Source organism: Colletotrichum godetiae, assembly GCF_030913485.1.
Source record: "Colletotrichum godetiae strain CBS 193.32 chromosome Unknown BDP55scaffold_5, whole genome shotgun sequence".
Lineage (NCBI taxonomy): Eukaryota > Fungi > Ascomycota > Sordariomycetes > Glomerellales > Glomerellaceae > Colletotrichum > Colletotrichum godetiae.
The window spans coordinates 1597066-1615700 of record NW_026851253.1 but is presented as its reverse complement, the minus strand read 5'-3'; the positions used below and the strand labels follow the sequence as shown (position 1 = coordinate 1615700).

The following is an 18635-nucleotide window of genomic DNA, read 5'->3' as shown; positions in this document are numbered from 1 at the left end:
ATCGCATACAATCACAGATGTATTCAAGACACCCTCACGAATTCTTCCACTTTTCCAAAGAATTAAACACCACCAACCCCATTTCACCCGCCGTCCGCCACCCGTCCCTCTCCAACGGCACATTCGGCCCAACGTAAACCTGCCTTGGGTGAACCTGCGCCATCTGTGCCAAATCCGGCAGCTTCACAGAGTTCCGTGACAACAGCGCCCAAACATCGTCGAACAAGACCGCCCCGAGCACTCTTACAGTGCCGTCGAACGTCTCCTCCCGCCTCATCGTCGGTCTTCCAGCTGCATCCACATCTCGATGCGGCCCCCTGCCCCTCGATGATGAAGCCCTATCCTCCCTATCCTCGTCATCCGGCTTGGCTACCAGAACGAAAGGTCCCAGGTCGCCGTGTGGGATGATCGGTTCCGCATCATCTTTGACTGGGTGCAAGTATGAATCGATAGACGCCTTGTCCGCGACTAGGAAGACGCCTCCGCTGAGTGTCATGAAGCCCTCGCATGCCGGGGACTTGGAGTACTCTCCATAATGCCTGGCAAATATCCGTTAGCCGATCCCGTATCACACTCCTAATCAATGAGTAAACTTACCTCTTCGCCGCCTCGATGTCCCCCTCGGGAATCCCATGCTCCCGCCCATCGATCCACCGCAACTTGCACATAGGCTTCAAGTCACCGGCCCCATCAACACCCTCCCCCCACGCCGTAACATCATCCCTAAACTTCCCCAGAAACGCCTTCCACTCCTCATCAGAATGCTCATACGACACACGATACCCAATAAACCCCCAAACCCTGAACGGTCGATGGGCAGCCGTCCTCATAATCCCCTTCACACCAGCAATCCACGGCTCATCACCCACCTCTGGCACCACCCCTCGCAACTCCCTCCTCGCCTGTTCATACTCCCTCATCTGCGCCCGACACGTCGCCTCCAACCCCGTCGGATCCGACATGGGCAGCACTTCCCTCCCCAGCCTCACATTCTCCATCGCGCGCTGCACCTGCGCAGCCCGACTGAGATACCGGCACCGGATCCCGTAGATCCTCGACCGGAACCGCATATCATACGGATACGCTTTCATCGCCTCCCGCCCGTCATACCCATTCCAATCATCTCTCAGCCTTGGCGCCGCAGAGGTGAGAGTGCGGAGGGTATACCCCCACAACGGCACCATGATCTTCGTGTCTGCCTTGTTCGTTATCTCAGTAAGATCGTGGAATCGGTCCAAGATCTCCATCTGCGCCGCGGACGCCGGGCCGTCGGACACGGGTGTGGTCTGCCGCAGCTGGAGGAGAAGCGCCTCTTTGAGTTCGCCTATCCGCGCCATCACCCACGCATGCGCCCTCGCGGCCACAGTATCGAAGAAGTCCACGATGTACTCCTCCCAGAGCGCCGTCACAGACACTGGGCTTCCACGCCCCTTTTGCCTCCGGTACGCATTGAGAGCCTTCTCAAAGTCGTGACCCGCATTCCAAACACTGTTACACGCCTTCCGCATCCGCGCCTCGTTATGCGGGAGGTTGAGATACTCAAATGCATCCACCACAGCACAAAGATGCTGACACGCGCGCTGAATATTATCCAGCTCATGTAGACCCCTCTGGCGCCACCTTGCAATTGACATGGGCGGCGCGCCGCAGAGAAGACGGGTCTTCAGGTAGTGCAAGTCGCGATCGCACTCCGTGCTGGTGGAGGTGACGATCTCGAGCATGTCGCCGAAGCCGGAGACGGCGGTCATGGCTCTGTTCAGGAAGGAGTCTGCGCGGATGCTGCAGTTGTTGTAGGGTGCCGGAGCCCAGTCGTTGTAGGGGCGTGCGCAGAGCGTCTTTTCGTCTTCGTCTTCTGGTGGTGATGGTGACCGTGTTGAGGATTTGCCACTGAAGAGATGGCCTGTTCCCATGAGGAGGAAGGAAAATTGGGTTATGAGGTCAAGCGGGAGGGCGTTGACGTCGGCTAGGGGCGTAAAGGTGAGTAAGATTGTTGCGTAGTAAGGTGTCGAACATGGTATGTGAGAACAGTCTCATAATAAATCAGTGGTACTCACCGATCATGACGAGATGCGGATGTATGTAATTGGGGTTCACGACGTCGACACCCCGCGGGATATTCATCGTTTCTGCGGATCGCCGAGACATTTTGACGACTTTTATCAACGGTACGAAGTGAGATGAAGCACAAGTACGTCGAAAATGAAAAGTAAACCACGAAAACGTGAGATTGAGCCAAAGACACTCATTTATATCCGTCAGCGCCGTCCAACACCAACATCAAATGTTGGATGTTGGAACGAGAATCCTACAAGCCCCGCCATTTCTGCCTGTTACAGCCCTTTGGCCTCCGCCGAATGAGCGAGGTGAATTGAGACAGGGGCACGCCGAGACGTGGGGAGGGAGAAGCATCTTAGTGCGGCCGGTAGCCTGGAATGTAGGCTTGAGCGGTCCTAAACGGGCACCGCTGCCTGGATGAACGGCCGGGGCGAAGGATCTAGACTTCGGGAATAATCCGATGTTGTTGGTGTCGCTGCAAGCGGCTGATGAGTGAGGGCGAGAGGTGCTTATCATTGGACATCAGGCGTGAGAGTGTGCCTAGGTAGCTGAAGTAACGAATGGTATAGTCAGGAGTTGACTGCAGTTGATCAGGGAATGTCCTACACTTTTGAATAAAGTGCTCATCTGTGAAGCCAGCATTATCACAGTCATCTAGTTTTCGTGTTTAAGAACATTGGTTCTTCATGTGCACTGGGCATAGTTACGCTTTTTGGAAATCGGCGTCGAGACCCGTCGCAGCTCTGCTCTGGTTCTCCAAGTCTCCAAGCTTCTAACTTGAGAAGAGGTAGAGCGACGGAAGCCACTTCGAATCAGTGGCGTGGCTGTGAATGTTTTCCAGATGCATGAGGCGAGGAAAGGTCTATAAGTAGAAGACGTAAGATTCGATAAAAAAGGCGATGCCGCATCGATGTATGATTGTTTAGGAACCTTCATTTTCGAACAGACATGAAGGCTCACAGGTCTTGCTGTTAGACGCCACTCTGTCCTACCAGTTGTATAGACGCTAAAACATCGTGCCGTCGCGTGAACAATTGTAGCGTCCGAGTGTCGACAGGTTATCATGTAGCCCATCATATTGTAGAATTGATTTCAATTATATTTATTGCAGTATTTGCAAAATAACGCTCTCTAGAGTATTGCTCCTCCAAGGCCCTTCAAGGAACCGACTGAGGCGGGCCGAGAGCTTCCCATAACCCAACCCTACATGAACTCCGGCGCTGCAAGAAAATCAACACAGTAAACCACAATAGGTATATCCTGACAGACAAGATGGTAACAGATACACATCGCTGGTAGATGGCGCAAACAAAGTCTTCAACGTCTTCAACTCTCAAACTCCCTTCACCTAAGAGGCCACCCCTCCTTCTCCCGATACAAAGGCGGGCCCGGCATATCGCCCTCCATCTCGAACACCTCATTGGTATCAGGCAACTCCTGCGGCCTCTCCATCGTCTCCATCTCCATCACCGTCGTCGAGTCAAGCTGCGCCGTCGTCGTCGGCGACCGCGGCGAGTGCAGCGCCTCGTCGCCCACGACAGTCGTCCCCGTCCCAGGCCTCGCCGTGCTGGGTGACATGATATCCAGAGACGATTTCCCCACGGGCGCTTTATGTGCCATCGTCGGCGCCACGGAGTCTGATTTCGAGTCGCTGTCTGCGCCGCCGCCGTTCTCTCCCGCCGCCGCCAACTTTTGTGCGTGTCGTCTCTTGCGTCGTCGCCAGAGGAGGACGAACGCCAACAGCGCCAGCACAAGCGTCCCTGCTACGGATCCAACCGCAATCGCAATCGTCGTGCCGACAGAGATACCCCCTCCCCCTCCGTCTGATGACCCGGTATCCGCCCCGTCTGTACTCGTCGCTGTCGCCGTCGCAATCGAATTACTCCCCGTCTGCGCGCCCGTCCCCGTCGTCGCAACCGTCTCCCCTCCAGACCCCGTCGCCGTAGCCCCCGTAAACGTCGCCCCCGGCACCGTCGGGTCCGTCTCCAAAATACTCAAATCCGAACTCGCCCACCGCACCTGCACCGCATACACCAGCGCCAGCTGCGAGGTAGGCTGGTTATCGCTATTATAAAACGACGTGGTCGGGATCGTCGAGATGCACTTGCTGTACCCGTAGCTCTTGGTGTCGGTATAACAAACATACCCCGTCGGACAGCACAGCCGTGGCGTCTCGCCGACGGTGACGGGCCCGCCCATGCCGACGGCGCCGTCCTTTGATGTCGCGAGTGAGGTCGGGAACGCGCAGCCTTCGGTGTAGCCCGTCGGGCAGATGCCGGGGGAGTAGTAACCCCAGCTGTAGTCGTTGACCTGGTGCCATGAAGTCGGCATGCATACCACGCTCGAGAGGGGCGGTGTGATTGTGTTTGTCCAGTAGAGGGAATTGCAAAAGTCTGGCGTCGTAAAGACGGTCGTCAGCGGCGCGGCGCCGCGTTGGGTTGTCATTGGATTCGGGTCGGATGTCGTCGTCATTTGAGTATCTTTCGTTTATATTGGAGGGAAATCTAGGGCCTCTCCACGCGCTGAGAATAGCAGCAGACCGATTACTGCTGTCTTTCTTACTTTCTGTAAGAAGATTGAACTAAAAGTCAATCCAAGATAAAGACTGCCTTGACTGTTTGCTCTGGTGCTTTCGAATCCTTTTCGAGTTCAACCCCTTTTAGTCCATATCCTGCCCTGAGTACGAAGTCCAGATCGCAAAACGAGTGCAGAACCGGTGCTGTGTTCTTGGCCTCGTGGGATGGTCCCGTAGCTGTTCCCCAAAATCCCCGAAATCGAAGGGTCCGTCGGGGCAGCGAGCAACGTTTGGTGGGCCGCCCAGTGGGATATCAACAAGTCTTGAAGAACGCGGGCGGGAGATCTTCCAAGACGCAATACTCGTGAAATTTGGATCAACGGTGAAGAAGAGTCCAAGTTCGACCGAATAGGTAGGGCAGTAAAGTTAAGATGGTAAATTGGCAGAAAAACAGGAGCACAGATTCCCAAAGAGTAAACAGCAAAATATGACTCCGTACACTACCTGGACACACGTCTTGGACAGAGTTCCCAGCTATCCGATGGCCGGGGACACCAAGGGTTTCGGGACGGGGACCAGCCCACCCCCTCCTTGCTACGGATGGCAGTACTGTAGTGAACTAGTCCGTAGAGAGTAGAGAGGGTCTGAAGCAAGAGAAAAAACTGGCCCAATTCCAATTCTTGGTCTTTGGGAGGCCTTCCTCTCTGGGCGGGCGCGCGCTCCGAGCGCGAGTCATAATCGGGGGCGATCAGGGGACGGCTCCACCACCGTCATAAGTGTCGTAATAATGTTCTGGATTCCCAGTGTTGTTCGCTGTTGTCCATGTCAAACTGGCAAGTCTGGTGCTAGCCGAGATAAAGACTCGAGGTGCCGCTAACCGCTAGTCGCCCGCGCTTGTTGTGCGAGTGGTTGCTTGATTTGCTTGCAAATGGTTCAGATCGGCGAGAGAATGCGATGGATACGAGGTTTCCCGCGTAGTGGTCACTGGTGGTTTGATTTTCTGCCCTTTTCTGGGTTCAAACTTCTTAGATTCTCACTTCACCACCTACCTAATTGTGCCATTGACCCGAGACAGCGAAGAACAAGACCATACTTGACGTCAGGTGGCGTATGGAACCGCTGTCTAGTGTACGGAGTACAACTGGCACAAGACGGTCCTTGACCGATAGCAACGTCGGCCGGTGTGCCGAGAATCACTAATCCGCAGACGGTTCATCAACCTTACCAAGATTTGGCCAATTGGCCGACTACAGAAACTGGATCGTGGTTGTAGGCGTGGTAGGCACGTGAAATTCAATGTAACGTTAATAAAACGCTAACAGATGAAGACCACCCTTCATCCCAGCGAGTTTCTGATTCTCTGCTCGGGTCACTCCGTCGGCCTTCTGTGAATTTCCAACAGTGCCGTTTTATTCTGCCTAGGGAACTCTTCAAGTATTCGTGAGAGTGTCAATTGGCGGATGGAGAAATCTGGAACTGTGAGAAATCGGAAACGTGGCTAAGCGGCCAAGCCAACGTAACGGCCATGATGCCATCCCCAGGCCCGTGAGCGGAATCGAATTTTGGGCCGGGGCCGGACCCAATGCTTCGCCAAATCGCGTAAAGAATGATCCCGATTCCCACGGCTTCGGAAGCGAGTATTTCATAATAACAGCCGCACTTATGAAATCTGGATGGAGAAAGAGTGAATACCGCATGCACAGCACGCTCTTATATGATGCCGTGTGACCCTACTCCTGTCTCGCAGCCACACTCTCATACCCAGGATATGCAAGGCACGCCAAACTTCAAAAGCTATTGAACTCTGTCCCTCCCCCGTGGATCATCCAATACTTTTGACACCCCATCCGTCAACCCAATTGGGAAGAACAGGGGTGATGGATTTCTCAGGAGGTGGGGGGCCACGCCAGGCCAGACTCAGCTTGACTTTCCTTTCTGTCTCAGTGTTTTTCTGCCCACTTTCTTCTGGAGGGGCGCAGCGGTCAATCCCTGAGACCTTTTTTTCAATGGGGTTTTGCGGATGGAGTTTCTGTCAGTTCTGCACAGCCGCCATGCGACCAGCTCGGCTTTTCGTCCCGTGGCTTTCTCAGTTCTGCTGCTCTTCTCCATCGGCACCCCTGGGGGCTCATGCTGGCTGGACCTTGCTGGAGTCCTGCGGTTGTGGACGAATTGGACATGGCAAACCTACAAGGCTGTGTCAATTCCATTTTCGTTCAACTGGATAATGGAGCAGGACAGGAGCTGTCCTTGTCTAGACTTTCATGCGACGTGTGTGACAAGCGGCCACGTTCCTGGATGATGGATGATGGGTGGGTGGAATGTGCATGCGGCCGGGCAGCCCTACCAGGCGAAACTCACGCAGTCTCCGAATGAGATGGCAGGTCCTGCAAAAGTTACACGCGCAAGCAACAACGGATGGGAAAGCAAGAAAAAAATCCCCAAAAGGTGCTGTGAATCAACAAACACCCAAAACCCAGGTCATCTCCATCGGACATCTCTCAAAGGCAAAAAGGATGCCTCGTGGCGGAATCGAACCGCCGATCTTCTCATGTCACTAGGTACTAGTGAGACGCTATACCACTTAGCCAACAAGGGGACGTGTCATTGGTTGCTTGTAAAAGCTTGAGGACCCTCGCGCGAGGGGCACGGGGCATTGCAGCCGCGACGACATATCGTAACCTCAATATTCCGCCCAGAATCAGTGATCTTGTCGTAGGGTATCATTTGGTGTCTTCCAGTCTCTCCATCTTATCATCACATCTGGTCCCAGAGGCTGCTAGATCAACTCTCAGGTCCGCATCATAAATCAGAATTTTGACATGTCGAGGAAAGATTTTCATGAGGGGATGGCGAAGTGAATCCCATGCGCAAAGCCATTCCCTCATCATCCTTTCTCTCCTCTATCGTTTCAATTTCTCCGTAGTTCGATCCATCGTGCTTGGCCTTACATGCTCGTCGAAGCAGGGCAGACTAGTTCTCAGCTTGCAATGGTGACGAAATATTGTGATGATAAAAGTTTTTCTGTAATTTCTCGTCAGTCTTCATTCTGAATCTTATTCGATTCAAAGGCAAGCCAATATACTCTCAAACCTTATTATGATATGGGATACTTTTGCTTGTACCTAGATCAAGGTCTGGGTGGATTGACCTTTGAGGATAGAGTGGTGAATCTAGGCCAAACATCATGCGGATAGAGCTTTAGAGGAAGTTCACCTGAAGAAACAAGCGATATGTATAAAAAGGTAGTGGAAGTGACTAGAAAAAACGAGGCATTGCAACTGTCGCAACAAAGGAAAGAGTTTTGAGTTGTTAAATCAGAGACCAAAAACCCCCAATATGTAGGCTTAGACTCGTTGCTTGCGCCTTCTAGTCTATCTCGCTACTTTCCCGATAGGAACAGTCATGGTGTTTTCCTATAAGGTAGCCTGAATAATTGAATACAATTTCGCGGAAGGTCTTCAAAGCTGCGCCTGCCTACCCGAGAATAAAGCCATGTGGGATGTTCCTTCCATTCGTGAATTTAAGGTGCGCCTACCTGCCTTGGTTAATTGTAGATGTTCCTTACATTTGCTGCCCTGCTCACGACCGGTGCGGTGCCCCTTTGACCTTTCTTCTCTTCGCTCGCATACAAAAAGGCTTCTTCTCCCTCTCACCAAACTTTTCCTCTTTCTTTAATCCAATACATCATACTCACTGTGCCTTTCACACTATTACTTCACCAGCTCTGTTCACCTCATTCATTAGTACAGCTAGTACATACATTACCACTGTTAGTCCCTCCCTTTGTCTGTAATTCACGAGCTCTCTGCCCGGTAGCTAACATCATCCTCAGACGGACAGCCATGCCTCCCAAGAAGAACTCCGATGCCGGTGCTGCCGCCGGTGGTCTTGACCTTACTGACTCTGAGATCAAGCTCATGTTCGCCATGATGGAGATCATGAACCGCCCTTCCATTGATTACGACGCCCTCGCCGTCAAGCTCGGCTCCGCCAGCGCCAACGCCGCTCGCACTCGCGTCGCTACTGCCGTCAAACAGCACCCTACCTGGTTCACCGGCCCTGGTGGCCCCTCTGCCACTGGCGAGGGCTCTTCTACCGCTGGCAACGACGGCAGCACCCCGGTCAAGAAGCCCCGTGTCAAGCGCACCCCGAAGAAGAAGGCGCCTTCCGACGAGGAGGATGGCGAGAATGCCGAGGAGCAGGATACGCCTTCCAAGAAGAAGGCTCGTATTGCCAAGGTCAAGGAGGAGCTGGCGGATACCACTTCCGAGGATATCAAGCCGAAGCTGGAGAACCCTGTTACCATGGATGGCCAGATTTAAGGGAAGGAGATACCGAGGAGGTTCAGGCTTTACACATACTTCACTTGGATTGTGAGCAGGTTGCTTCTAAACTTGGAAAGATCGTCTCATCGCCACAGAGAAATCGGGTTTTCCTGAAGTTCTTCGAGACCTGGGCCGAGTTTGGCTGGGTACGGCAAGGTGGACTGAAGACCTTGAGGATAATCACACATCGACAGAATTCACTACATTGAGTTATCAACAAAGGCTTTCTCAGTCGCTAGTGCTGTTCCTCTGTGACCACAATGCTTTTTGTGAATCAAAGCCGTATGATCAAAACTACTAAGATGGTGACCTAGGTTGAGATTCACAAGGGCCACATCCATCGTGATGCCCGCTAACACATGTGTCCCGGCCTCAAGATAACAATAGCATAAGGAAGTTCAAGTTACTGTTTGGGATAGGTCTTGGGTTTGCATCCCTTGGGCTGTATTTGTCGCATTGAATGGCCAATAAAGCCCTTTAATGTGTGTAGAACTTCTGCGAATCTTCCCTGAATGAGAAGGGAAGTTTGACAGATGAAAGAGTGAACACACCTTGGATAAATATGGTTGCGGGGTGTGCTCCGAAGAGTATTCCATTGTCTTTCCTGTATAGCTACAAATTGAGGGTTTCAAGTCTCTGATTCAACAACTCAAGTATCTTCTCTTCTTGATTACGGCAGTTTCAATGTCTCGTTTTCCTAGATAGCCTGACTTAACATCGACTGGAAGTTCGAAGCGGCAGACCTTTCCAATCCATGGCCAACCCATTCTAAATGCTATGCGATCATAAGAATTCGAACCTTGAGCCTAAATTCACACCAAAGCCTTTTTTTTCTACCTGTATGACCCAAGAGGTCCGTCGCTTAAAGCCAAGGTTGCCCTTTATAAGTCAGCCCGTTTTCTGCCGCAAAGCTCATGGGCAATTCCAAAGCCCTGAGTACCCTTTACCGCACATTACAAAGCCTCGTAACCTAAAATGGACTTCCAGTGGGTCTGTTTCCAGCTACCTAGGCATGTGTAGTTGAGTTCATGTGCTTATTTGAGTAGATTAAATCTATCTGTGTTCGTCTGTCCTCCCAGTTTCAGGAGGTCTTGAATAGCTCACACGGAAGAAACCTAGGATTTTCTAATAGATGTATATCTTTACTATCTTCTAATAAAGAGACACCTAGTGAAAAAGAAATCACACCCAAACAATATCAGCAATGGTAAAGACATTGCAGCCTCCCCTAGACTATTCCTCGACTATTTACCTTCCCTCTCCTATCCAATCCCTCGATGGCCTCGGCTCTGATTGGGTATTCCTCGTTCTCAAGCTGCATTCCTGCTTTGAGAGGCATGGCTAGTTACTGTCAAATAATCCCTTTAAGACCGAAAGCTCAACCAGTATAGCCAATCCTCGATGTTTAACCGCAGTCGGACTTGGCCCAGCAGTTCTCATCGATGAACCTCTTGGCAACAGTCTCGGCATCCTCCTTAGGGCTGCAAGTACCCTGGCGAACGAAGAGAGTGCGGGCAGCGTTACCACCACCGCAGCCGGCGCCACCCTGAGCAAACGCGTTCCAGGGAGACAAGGTCCAGGCACGGTGACCGGCGGGGAAGCCAGCAAGACTAGGCATGGTGTTGGTGGGTCTCAGGTTGTTGTAGATGCGGCCCTCATACTCTCTGTTATCCTCCAGCGAGCCATCCTCGACGCCGTTGGTGTAGTGTCTCCAGCGGATGACCTGGTCCCAGCTGAAGCCGCCGAGCGCCGCGTACTCTTGTTCGTTGGGGTACGGGCTGAACTCGCCGAGGGTGCCGGAGACCTGGATGAAGTTGGCCGCGGCCGCAATCTCGTAGACGTAGCCGTTGCCTCTGAACATGTTGTTGAGAAAGCCGATGGCGGTGGTCTCGCTGGCAGTGGTGGAGACGTAGCCGTCGTTGTCACGGCTGGCACCGTTGTCGGCGCCGACGGCGTGGTTATACATGCTGACGTTGGGGACGATCTGGAGGATCTGGCTGGCTCCTCTTGGGGCGAAGAGACCGGCGGCGCGCATCTCGGTGGGAGTTCTGGTGTCGGCGCGCCACACGCTGAACTGGGCATTGCAAACTGCAGTCCATAGTTGGAGAAGAAGCACAACAAAAAGGTTGTTGAGAGATATCATGTCGATGACAAACCGCATTAACGGTCAGACAAATTGGTGAAGAAGGAAAAAGAATGTAAGACAAGGCTTGGAAAACAGCCGAGTCAATGAGAGGTAGAGGCGAGGCTCGTAGTTGAGCTGATAAAGAGTGTGATGATGGTGATGATATAAGATGTAAGTGAGTTGACGAGAAGACATCCTATCTTTATACTTACCCTGTTGCCTATGATCCTCAGTGGTTCTGTCTTAAAAGATTATTGTGCCTGAGATCTCAGTTGCAGGCTTCTAGTCGCCGAACATCGTCAAGTCGGGATGGAGCATGGCGGGCATCCCGAGACCGAGACGAACTGCCGACACGACAACTCCGTTCAAGTTTTTTGTCTAAGCCTCTACTCCAGCTTGGCTCTGTCAAGACGAGACGAGTTGTCATCAGACATAAGCTATAGTCACAATCGCAAAAGATTGCCAACTAGGCCAACATTGGAAAGATCTGTGAAAGTCAATTCAACATTTATAATTTATTACACCTCCACTCGGTTATGGACCACCTCTTGCGTTATTGACATGGCTTCAACGCCGTTAGCATTTTGATCAACCCCCAAAAACCTTATCATAGCTATCCGGAGACATGTCTCGTATTTAGCTATACGGACAGCTCTTGGCGGTCGCGGTGTTTCTTGGCACCTAAAGACAGCCTTGAAGGGCTATCCGAAAATGGCTATCCCAGTATGTCACATCAGACGACTTCGATCGTGGTCAGGATGAGGTCGACGGCTACTGGACGATACGTATCGCTCGCAGCTGAAAGGACGGCCTTATGGCATGGATGACAAAACAAATATCTCCCAGCCCCATGTCCAGTACTGCGTGGATTAGACCGTGGCCCGATATTGTAAGCCTGGGCCCATACCAATTCGCGCGTGTTGTTTAATATACTCCTAAACACCCCTGATGTGATGGCCCTAGCGGTGTTCCATATTTCAGCCCCCGATTCCGATCCCGCAGAGGCCGCACAAGCATCCTGCCCTGCCGCAAAACTTCCGACTGCCTTGTAATCCACAACAGGAAAATGATGCCGCCAGAGTTCTCAATGCTCTGGGCTGGCTACCTAAAGCGTAAACGAAAAGTATATCAAGACTCAGGTGTAGATGGGTCTATTCCGAGGTTTCCAAAGCCCACATCAGCCCTCTTCCATCGTCCCAAGTCGTCAAAATTGAGCAATACCCTTATCCTTCTCGTCATCTCAGATCTCACACATCCTACCTTCTAGCCGTCCTCGAAGCCCCACGTGTCCTCTTCTCAGACTTGTCATAAGGCCCGCTATCAGCCTCAAACCCACTCAATCACCGATCACAACATCAACAACCATGAGGAACCCCGCCACCACCAACTGGAACCTCAGCGTTTCTCGCAACGATGCCGAGAAGCTCCTCAAAGGCTTCCAGCCATCGCAAATGGAAGACCGCTGGATGTGCCGCGCGGATAAGCCGGACGCCCGCGGCGACTTCGTAGTCCACCTACACAGGAGCTGGACTGGGGATGAACAGTTTCGCATGAACGTGGTCTTGGCGGCTCCAGATGGGGGCGACGTAACTGCACCTACCGATGAACGCCATGCCACTATAACCGAACTCACTTGGGATAAGGGAGAGGGTCAGTTTCTCGCAACCGAGGAAGAGGCCAAGGAACTAGCGACTAAACTCTGTCGGGGCGTGCTGGGCTGTGACTTGTAAGCCGCGCAAGTTTGAGATATTCCCAAGTTGGTAAATGTTTGTTACCTAGTTGGAGAAATAAACGGACGGAGATGAACCGAGCCCGAGGTTGACGAACCTATTATTAAGCCAGAGAAGTGCCATAGTGGTGTTATGCATATGTCTTGTGGCACACTTGAGGCGCTAACGTTGTACCTTCCGTGCATGTTCAGCCTTAGAAAGCAATGCACGTCGGTTGATCTTTGCACATTAACTCGACTAGGTTTGCCTCGTATGATGTCGATATAGCTTCCATGTCAGGAATGGTCTAGCTCGAGGCACTGCGCATCCAACTTAGTTGAGAATGACGGCGGCAGGGCCGTGGTAAGGCCGCGGCCTCTGGATTCTCGTTCATATGTTTAGTCGACAGTCGGGTCAATTCCCTGTCCGCATGCCCGCAAGCTTTTCGCCCAGGCGGCTCCCGCAGATGTTTGTCGGCGATTCTCATATACTGCAAACACGCGCGAAATCGTGAAAGTGCGTAAAACTTGTTCACGTGCTGGCATTTGCCCAAAGTCTATTCCTGGCTCATGTGTCAGATTTCTTATCGGCAACGTAGTCGGACTCTCGGCCAACCTTAATTCTGAAGCAACAAGGCGAGTTCCACAATTCAATTACCAGGGACCGGGTTTCAAGAGTCTATATCGTGGTTCATCTTAATACCCCGAAGAGGTGAACCCTAAAAGTCCTTATTCCCCACCCACGTCGTCATTGCCAGGCCGACTTTCGCTTTCGGTTGATACTATTTATGATCCGTGTAATTGTATAGTGTAGATCACTTGGTATACCCCGACAATGTATTGGATGTTTAATAAAGTCCTGCCGCATAGGTACTAGACTATAGCTCATGAGTCGGTCGTTGTGGTACGATGCATCTAGCCTGGTCTTTCGGCTTAAAGTCGCCAAGCTCGTAAACCTCGTTTACATGGCTGAGCAAAGGTGCACGTAAGCAGAGATTTCTAAGAAGAGCTTTCTACAGTATGTAGGTACTGTCAGACATACAAGTATCAATTCCGATATTAATATGCTGTCAACCTCGCCCGTTACTGGCCACTTGAAAACACCCATCGGCCGTCCATCAGTACTCTGTCTTCATCACCACATTCACTAGAATCACACTCACTTAACTCTCTATTCAATCATCCACCGTCAAAATGCGTGTTGCAACCCTCATCGCCGCTTGCTTCGCTGCCAGGTTCTTCTACACTTGATCTCGGTTCATCCGACACCGACATGGCTAATCACATATTTTGATTTTAGTGCCGCAGCTCAGACGATTTACTGCTGCGTTAGCAACGACCAGGACCAGGTTGTACCCATGGACGATCAGACTGAGAGATGTTGCCAGGCTTCGGAGGGTAACATGCAGGGTGTAAGTATTTGCCCAGTGGAGCCTCGACTTTCTTGATTTGAGATCAGGACTAATTTCATGGGAACAGCAACACGAGTGCGCGCTTGAAGTAGGACTCTTCGGCTTCAGTCAATGCTGTCGCCAGCAGAGCACGTCCACCTGCAACTTCTGATTTATCAAGGGTGCGAAGGTTGGTGGCGCAACGGGGAATTGCCGAGGCCTCTCACACATTATCAAGGCTGTTGGAGATTGGAATCTGGATATCATGGGCAGCAGGTTTTATGAAATCTTCCTGAAGCGACTTGAGGTTTTTGTTAGTTGACTCGGATCTTGACTGATATACGCCTCGATCTGTTGATTATACACAATGCGCCATCTCCTGTGAGTGAAGTGAAATTACTCAAGCACCCAAGTTATCTACGCTGCCCCGAGTCGCCTCGTGCGATAATCTTGTCCGAATGTTGGTTCAACTACAGATTTGTCAGCTCAATGTCCCCGTATGGTTGATTGATGTATTTTCTGCCAACATGAATCCATCACATGTAATACTCTGCCCCCAATCTTATGTTTCCAGACATTAATACCGCCTTGATGTGAAGTATAAGTAGCCAGCGTTGTACGGTAACATACTAGGTACTGGGGCAGTTGGTGAGGCGCCTGGATGATCTCCTCGAAATGTCTAGACACCAGCCAAAAACGCCCCGCCGCAGCACATGCTACGCCACCGACCTCATTTTGCGACAGATTCGGATTCCAGCGGTCGCCAATTAGCGGCTGCCATTGTGACACCCATTGAGTGACATGAATTATCCTCTTAAGGCTTAGCGCCGGGTAGTGCTCACTGCCTCCAGCACATTTGCCAAAATGGGAATAGCCTCATTCTGTCTGTTACAACGTCACTGTCACCCAGAACTGCTATATATCACTTGCCAAGGGACGCCGAGACGTCCCTCAACTTCACAAACACTTGTCAAAGACAGTTCAACGGACGTATCACCACCCAGAACTTCTTCAACACTAAGCGATCAACGTAGCCAAATCTTTTCCCAAACAAAAGTCGAACGACTCGATCCAAAACTATTGAAACCACGGCAGTCGAGGCTTCCCTATTATCCCTATACTTTCAATCTTTATCATGAGCTCAGTCTCGTCTGGGAACTCGGACTACGGTGACGCGCCTCCTGGTTACAAGGAAGCGGTCAATTCGGGAAGTTTCGTGTCACCAAGCGACAGTGGTACAATTAGCCAACTTGACATCCATGCCATTGGCTATGACACGAATCAGGCCCTCACGGGCAACGTGCTGGAAAATATCTCCGTGTACCGTTTCGGCTCTGGAGAGCTAGAGTACACATCCATTCGGCTGAAAAAGAACTCCAACTCCTGCGCTCTCGTCCGCGGGGCCGACTCCAGCCAAACACCTTTGATATCAACGATTTACCGATGGGGCCCTGGTCGGCGTCCCAGGATGAGGATCCTATCCCCGGGAACTACTGCCACGGTGGAAGAGGCAATCGAATCGGACCATCTCGTTTGCGAGGTAGTCGAGGTTAAAAGTCGTAACTTGATATCGCGCACACAGGAACTCAAGACGTCGTTCGGCACCTTCGAGTGGCGCTACGGCGGGCGCGACGAGCGCAAGGAAGCCTCTGAAGCGTCCTCGCTCCTGGTTCTGGAACGCACCGACGACGCCGCCTCGGCTTTGGCTAGTAATGGGAAGGTAGGCAAGCACGGCGTCCCAGTCGCTCAGCTTGTGCGCAACGCGGAGCTTCGTACCCAAGGCACCAGTCGCTGGATGGGCGGCAATGGCGGCCGCTTGATCATGAACCTTGGAATGTGGATGGATGACAAGAAAACGACCATCAAGGATGCCGAGGCTTTCATCGTCGCCAGCTGTATTCTCATGCTCAAACGAGAAGCCGATCGGTTCAAGGATAGCCAGATTGCTGCTGTAGTTTGAGCCAGATAAGTCAGCAACATGACTGTGATCCAGACGGAAATCGGGGTCGTGTAGACGAGGAGCCTGCCCACGAGGGGCTGGTGAGCGGCGAATTGTGTTTTCTCTAGTGAATATAGATAAAATGAAGTAGCGTACGAAGATTTATATTGGCAATCAATCTGTGTTTGAGCCTTTTCCTACACCTGGAACAAACACCGGAACAAAATGTGTATTAATATGGAAGTGTGCGATAATACCTATGAGGCCTACGCTGAGGAGTTTACTGAGGAGTCTGCGCCTGCCTGAGACTCTTGTGTAGGTAAATCACTCCAAAAATGACGATGACTAGTCACCTTCCTTTTGAGACCGATAGATATAGTATTCGATTTTTGCGACGTTGATTCTAGGTTTAGTCAAGAGGTTGTCCTGTTCAGGGGTAGCGATGGTCCTTTGGCCTCTCGCCTAAGTCCTCACAGTTCCCACGGTTTCCACGGCCGTTCCAAACTCTATCGACCCTGCTTTATCAACGCTAAAACAAAGAGATGCCAACGAAATAAACTACAGGATTTGAGTTTACTTCATACTTTGAGAAATTCTCCATGGTCTTTGTGTGATTCTAGCTGGTCTTAGCTTTTGGCAATGCACCAGGGCTATGTTTCAAAGAACTTGCCTAGCGGCAACACGGATAGCGCTATAATATTTCACATCCAACACCCAAAGCTCAATCTCCCATTCCTTGCATTAAGTTGTTTGTCTGCCCACAGCGTAGATTCATTATCGCGAGAGCCAAATCGTGACATAAGCACTCTGCTTACCTGATGTATGTGGAGTGCAACGCATGGTAAAGTCAAAAGTGAAGCTCGAGTACATTTTGGTTCATCGCGGTCCTGCTGCCCGGCTGCTCCAAATAGCATGGGCGAAAATCAATAAGACACATATCGACTTCATATTGGATCCTTCCAAGCATCAAATCACGTATTTACACGAGATCTTATGTCGTGCGCGTATGCGGCACAGTCCATGGTGGCCAGCCAGAGTAGGCTGCAGTGAGGAGTCTAGAGCATATCAGCTCCACCATCAGTCTCTTGGCAGTTAGGAACCAACAGCCAACGTCATGTCGCACGCGCCGTATTGTGTATAAGAGTACGCAAGCCCACTATGGAGCCGTCAACAATCCTGTCAACCTCAAGTTCCGCGCGCCTCTTCACATCCCCAGACCGTCCAACTTTGACTCAAAGTTTGGAACAGCCGTCTCAACCTAGTTATTGACAATGCCAACCGTCATCCGACCAAACGGCGTAGTCGCGGGCAAATGTACAGAGAAGCCATCATCACGTCAAGAGTTCTACAAGCATCTGTCTCTCGAGAATGGTGATTATGGGCGAGATCCAATCCAAGCATCCATCTCCGACGCAGATAGCGACACCATCGTAGCCTTCAGAAACGGATTCGTGAACACGGTCCTCCGCGCCTGGGGAAAGCACCTACACCTAAAACTAAGACTCGATGATGTCTGGCTAGCCATCCTCGTCCTGTTCAGCTTCTTCGTCAACGCGCCTGGTCGCGCTAACTGTTGCGGGATTCGAAGGATCATCTATATTCGAGTGGTCGCGCTGTCTCACTGTGGTGGTTAATATGATGGTGGATAGCTTTGATCGGCCAGAGGATGACGACGTGCGCGACCTTTTCGCGCGGGCGTGTCACTCGGGTGGAAGCGGCATGTCGGGATCGGTAGTCAATTTTCTGGCTGGCTGACGGCCTTTTGCTGGTGGAAAGCTGATGGGACGAAGCACAAGGCTTATAGCGACGTGGAGTTGCAGCGGGAATACTCTTTTGCTGATGAGAAATGGCAGAGACTGGATGAATCCGGGGTTCACGAGTTTCCGGTCATCGATCAAAGTGAGATACCTATCGGGCTCACGAGGGTCCCAATCGTCTTTGGCGATCAAGTCAATGGAGAGGAGGGGTTAGGTGTTGATGGTACGAAGACGATACTTTTGGCAGGGTCTGGCGGGATGAAGTTGCCGGACGGTCGGGAGTCGAGGATAGCGCCGTTTTCCAGCTGATGGCTCTTACAGAGTAAGCTGAAGCTACGGGAACGCAGGCCCCAAATTGACCAAGGCTGAAGGAACTCGGGGAGCGCAAGTCAGGCTTGTATCAAAAAAATTTGGTGGAGCTTTGGTCAAACGGTCACGGATGACTAGGGCGTATGCCAAGTCCCTGGCGAGTTCTCAGTGAGTCTGGAGGTTGCTCAACGAACGGGAGGATGCAGTAGTCGAAACTGTGAGACTTAAAGTTACTATTTAGAAATCTCCTTATACTCACTAATGAAGTGTATCACTCGGAGTATTTGGACTTTTCAACTCTTAGTCGTATTTCCGTGAGAGACCAGGTCCCCCTTGGGTTCAAGCTGATGATAGCCTCCTACAAACAAGTCTTTCATCAATGACACATATCTCAGATCTAGAAAAGAAAATGATGGCCATCTCTGCCCATGTATCAGAGGGCTGGAACAAGTGGGAGAAATATAGTCGTCTCAATCGTCCACACACGCATCGTAGACCTGACCTTGGAAGG

At 51.5% G+C, this 18635-nt stretch overlaps 7 protein-coding genes and 1 non-coding gene across 8 annotated transcripts; 4 read left to right on the top strand and 4 right to left on the bottom strand.

The window, feature by feature from the left end:
* Positions 1 to 34: 34 nt before the first annotated feature.
* BDP55DRAFT_543397 (uncharacterized protein) lies at positions 35 to 1721 on the bottom strand (the record flags this gene model as incomplete). Its single annotated transcript, XM_060568404.1, has 2 exons — positions 35 to 539; positions 598 to 1721. 2 exons carry the CDS (start codon positions 1719 to 1721, stop codon positions 35 to 37), a joined length of 1629 nt encoding a protein of 542 aa, XP_060434777.1.
* Positions 1722 to 4026: 2305 nt separating this feature from the next.
* Positions 4027 to 4527, bottom strand: BDP55DRAFT_527892 (uncharacterized protein; the record flags this gene model as incomplete). The annotated part of the gene is made up of 1 exon (XM_060567823.1): positions 4027 to 4527. A coding segment is annotated over one exon (501 nt), but the record flags the coding sequence as incomplete, so codon positions are not given.
* A 2557-nt stretch (positions 4528 to 7084) lies between these two features.
* Positions 7085 to 7165, bottom strand: BDP55DRAFT_t59. The gene has a single exon. It is a non-coding gene; the product is annotated as a tRNA-Thr (tRNA).
* A 1247-nt stretch (positions 7166 to 8412) lies between these two features.
* On the top strand, positions 8413 to 8892 carry BDP55DRAFT_627748 (uncharacterized protein; the record flags this gene model as incomplete). The annotated part of the gene is made up of 1 exon (XM_060571800.1): positions 8413 to 8892. The coding sequence occupies one exon, from the start codon at positions 8413 to 8415 to the stop codon at positions 8890 to 8892; it is 480 nt and encodes a 159-aa protein (XP_060434775.1).
* A 1408-nt stretch (positions 8893 to 10300) lies between these two features.
* BDP55DRAFT_711649 (heat-labile enterotoxin alpha chain-domain-containing protein) lies at positions 10301 to 11038 on the bottom strand (the record flags this gene model as incomplete). Its single annotated transcript, XM_060578185.1, has 1 exon — positions 10301 to 11038. One exon carries the CDS (start codon positions 11036 to 11038, stop codon positions 10301 to 10303), a length of 738 nt encoding a protein of 245 aa, XP_060434774.1.
* Positions 11039 to 12242: 1204 nt separating this feature from the next.
* On the top strand, positions 12243 to 14418 carry BDP55DRAFT_764830 (uncharacterized protein). Its single transcript, XM_060580928.1, has 3 exons — positions 12243 to 12746; positions 14029 to 14140; positions 14208 to 14418. The coding sequence occupies exons 1-3, from the start codon at positions 12385 to 12387 to the stop codon at positions 14289 to 14291; spliced, it is 558 nt and encodes a 185-aa protein (XP_060434773.1). The 5' UTR covers positions 12243 to 12384; the 3' UTR covers positions 14292 to 14418.
* An 836-nt stretch (positions 14419 to 15254) lies between these two features.
* Positions 15255 to 16079, top strand: BDP55DRAFT_724634 (uncharacterized protein; the record flags this gene model as incomplete). Its single annotated transcript, XM_060578913.1, has 1 exon — positions 15255 to 16079. One exon carries the CDS (start codon positions 15255 to 15257, stop codon positions 16077 to 16079), a length of 825 nt encoding a protein of 274 aa, XP_060434772.1.
* A 1250-nt stretch (positions 16080 to 17329) lies between these two features.
* BDP55DRAFT_627744 (uncharacterized protein) lies at positions 17330 to 17692 on the top strand (the record flags this gene model as incomplete). Its single annotated transcript, XM_060571799.1, has 1 exon — positions 17330 to 17692. The coding sequence occupies one exon, from the start codon at positions 17330 to 17332 to the stop codon at positions 17690 to 17692; it is 363 nt and encodes a 120-aa protein (XP_060434771.1).
* Positions 17693 to 18635: the final 943 nt, after the last annotated feature.